Source organism: Anopheles bellator, chromosome 2 (assembly GCF_943735745.2).
Source record: "Anopheles bellator chromosome 2, idAnoBellAS_SP24_06.2, whole genome shotgun sequence".
NCBI lineage: Eukaryota > Metazoa > Arthropoda > Insecta > Diptera > Culicidae > Anopheles > Anopheles bellator.
The window spans coordinates 7,870,046-7,872,577 of NC_071286.1; the positions used below are offsets into that span (position 1 = coordinate 7,870,046).

At 57.3% G+C, this 2,532-nt stretch overlaps 1 protein-coding gene across 1 annotated transcript; it reads right to left on the bottom strand.

Annotated features, from left to right (window-relative positions):
• Window positions 1-314: 314 nt before the first annotated feature.
• On the bottom strand, window positions 315-2,126 carry LOC131208253 (asparagine synthetase B [glutamine-hydrolyzing]). The gene has a single exon (XM_058200911.1). It carries the CDS (start codon window positions 2,019-2,021, stop codon window positions 336-338), a length of 1,686 nt encoding a protein of 561 aa, XP_058056894.1. The 5' UTR covers window positions 2,022-2,126; the 3' UTR covers window positions 315-335.
• Window positions 2,127-2,532: the final 406 nt, after the last annotated feature.

Below are 2,532 nucleotides of genomic sequence, written 5' to 3' on the forward strand. Positions count from 1 at the left end.
CTGTTGATGGAAGGAACACTTGTTTCAATTATGCTCTCGTTGACGTTGACGTCATTCGTAGTTCATAATGAGTCGGCTATAGATGACATTAGGAAAGTATTTCATGCGCTTTCAACGATTTCGGTTTGTTTGGGGTGGAGAACGAAGATCGTGATCGTGAGACCCCATGACGATCGGGGTAGAATTTAATTAGAAAAGGTCAAAAGTCAATTCCGGAGTCGATGGCGGGAGCTGCCGATTAAAGCAGATAATTATGGGTAATCATGTCGGGAGCCGAGAAAATGATGGTCGCTGTTATTAATTGAGTCATCGACTCGTGTATTGATTGGTCAACTTTATTTTACTGAAAAATCGGCTTGCCCAACTGTCACTCCCCGGTGGACGTCCTGCTTGCGCCCCGACGGATCCTCAGCACAACCCCAGTCCGTCCGCGGTGTCCACTGTTGTACCGTTTGGGCGTACGCCGTGCCCGGGAACCGTTCCTCGAAGAGCTGCCGATAGTAGAACGCTTCCTTCGTTTTGGGTGTAGCCACCGGGAAACGTTCCGCGGCCCGTTCAAAGTCCCGATCACTGACCCGACTGGCGGCCCACTCCGACACGGTATCAATCCACGAGTAGCCAACTCCGTCCGAAAACTGCTCCTTCTGGCGCCACAGTACCTCGGCCGGCAGATAGTCACCGTCGGCGAATGCTTTCCGGAGGATGTACTTCTCCGGCCGACCGCCACCGGGGATGCGATCTTCCGGACGGATCGACATCACGTACTGCAGGAAGTCGGTGTCGAGAAACGGCACCCGCAGCTCGAGGCCCCAGGCTGCACATCCCTTGTTCGCCCGGAGACAGTCGGACAGATGGAGTCCCCGGACGCGCCGTACCGTTTCGCGGTGGAACTCGGGTGCATCCGGTGCCCGGTGGAAGTAGAGATAGCCACCGAACAGCTCGTCGGCTCCCTCACCCGACAGGACCATCTTGAGCCCTTCGCTACGGATGTAGCGGGCCAGCAGCATAACCGGAACGATGCAACGGATCGTCGTCACGTCGTACGTCTCCGAGTGGTACACCGCATCGCGGATGTAATCGAGGCCCTCGGCGAGCGTGAAGTGAATCTCCGTGTGGTCACTACCGATGTGCTCCGATACGAGCCGCGCATAGTGAAGATCCGGTCCCGCCCCGGGCAACCCGATGCTGTAGGTCTTCAGGCGCACCGAGCGGTCCCCTGTGCGCCGACGAAGGCACCGGACTGCGATCGCGGCAATAAGACTCGAATCGAGACCACCACTCAGTAGTGCCCCCATCGGGACGTCACACTGCAGATGCGATTCGACGGCCGCTTCCAGGCGGTTCCGCAACTCGACCAGATCCGCTGCCATCGTCGGGATCTCCGTAAGCCACGGTGGGCTGAAGTAAGGCTGCGGATCAAACGAGGCTTCCGGTGGACCGTAGTAGGCATGCCCTGGCGGAAACACGGCCACCTGACGGCACCGACCCACCAGACACTTCATTTCGCTCGCGAACCAAAGGGCCCCGTCCTCGGAGCGCCCACTGTACAGTGGGATGATACCGACGGGATCGCGAGCCACCAGCAGGTGGCCAGTTTTCTGATCGTAGCACACGAACGCAAACATCCCGCGGACGGTGGTTAGTAGATCGGTCGGGCCGTACCGCTCGTAGAACGCCACCAGGACATCACAGTCACTGCGCGGTTCGTACGCCTCACCGATCATGCCGGCCATCCGGCGGAAGTTGTAGATCTCCCCGTTGGCCACCAGATGCACCGTACCGTCGGTCGACGTGAACGGTTGATTACCGGTCTTCACGCCGATCACCGACAGGCGTTCCTGGACCAGCGCAAATCCGGCGACATCGTCGGCAAGAACTCCGGTGTAGTCCGGTCCTCGATGCCGCTGCGAGCTCGACTGCCGGAAAGCCAGTTCCCGTAGGGCTAGGGCTCCACCGCCGTGCCCGGTCTCACCGTTCGCGACTGCCGAAAGGCAACGAAAGATACAAAGTATGCCACACATCGCTGGTTGATTCGGTCCGACCGACGATCCGCCGACGTGAACTTGAACGACTGGCCGAACGACCTCACCGACGACCGCACCGACATTGCACACTGACCGGACTGTCTGATTCGCGCAAGGTTCCGCGGATTGCATCATGTTTATACGCAAGTTCACGGTGCGCCAACCGATGCCAATGTCGGCCAGGGTTGCTATGGGGCACGGGAACGACGGTTTATGAAGGGACAAAAACACCGCTTATCGGTGTCGTGTATCAATTTTGCGCCTCGAAATAGAACGGTTCAAGTGGAAACAAACCCGTAAGTGTAAATAATAAGCGACCGTCGGGGAATTCATGTTGTGAAAGGTTTTAAGCAAAACTGTTTGCGAATATTTTCTACCCACCCGTAGGGGCCATGAGGATTCAACCCTGCCTTGCTCGATGGCTCGACACAGGAATGGTTCGATTGAATTAAGTCTGTTTTTAGCCCGGAATCACAGTCAATAGGCCGGCATTGTGCTCGGCTGCTAT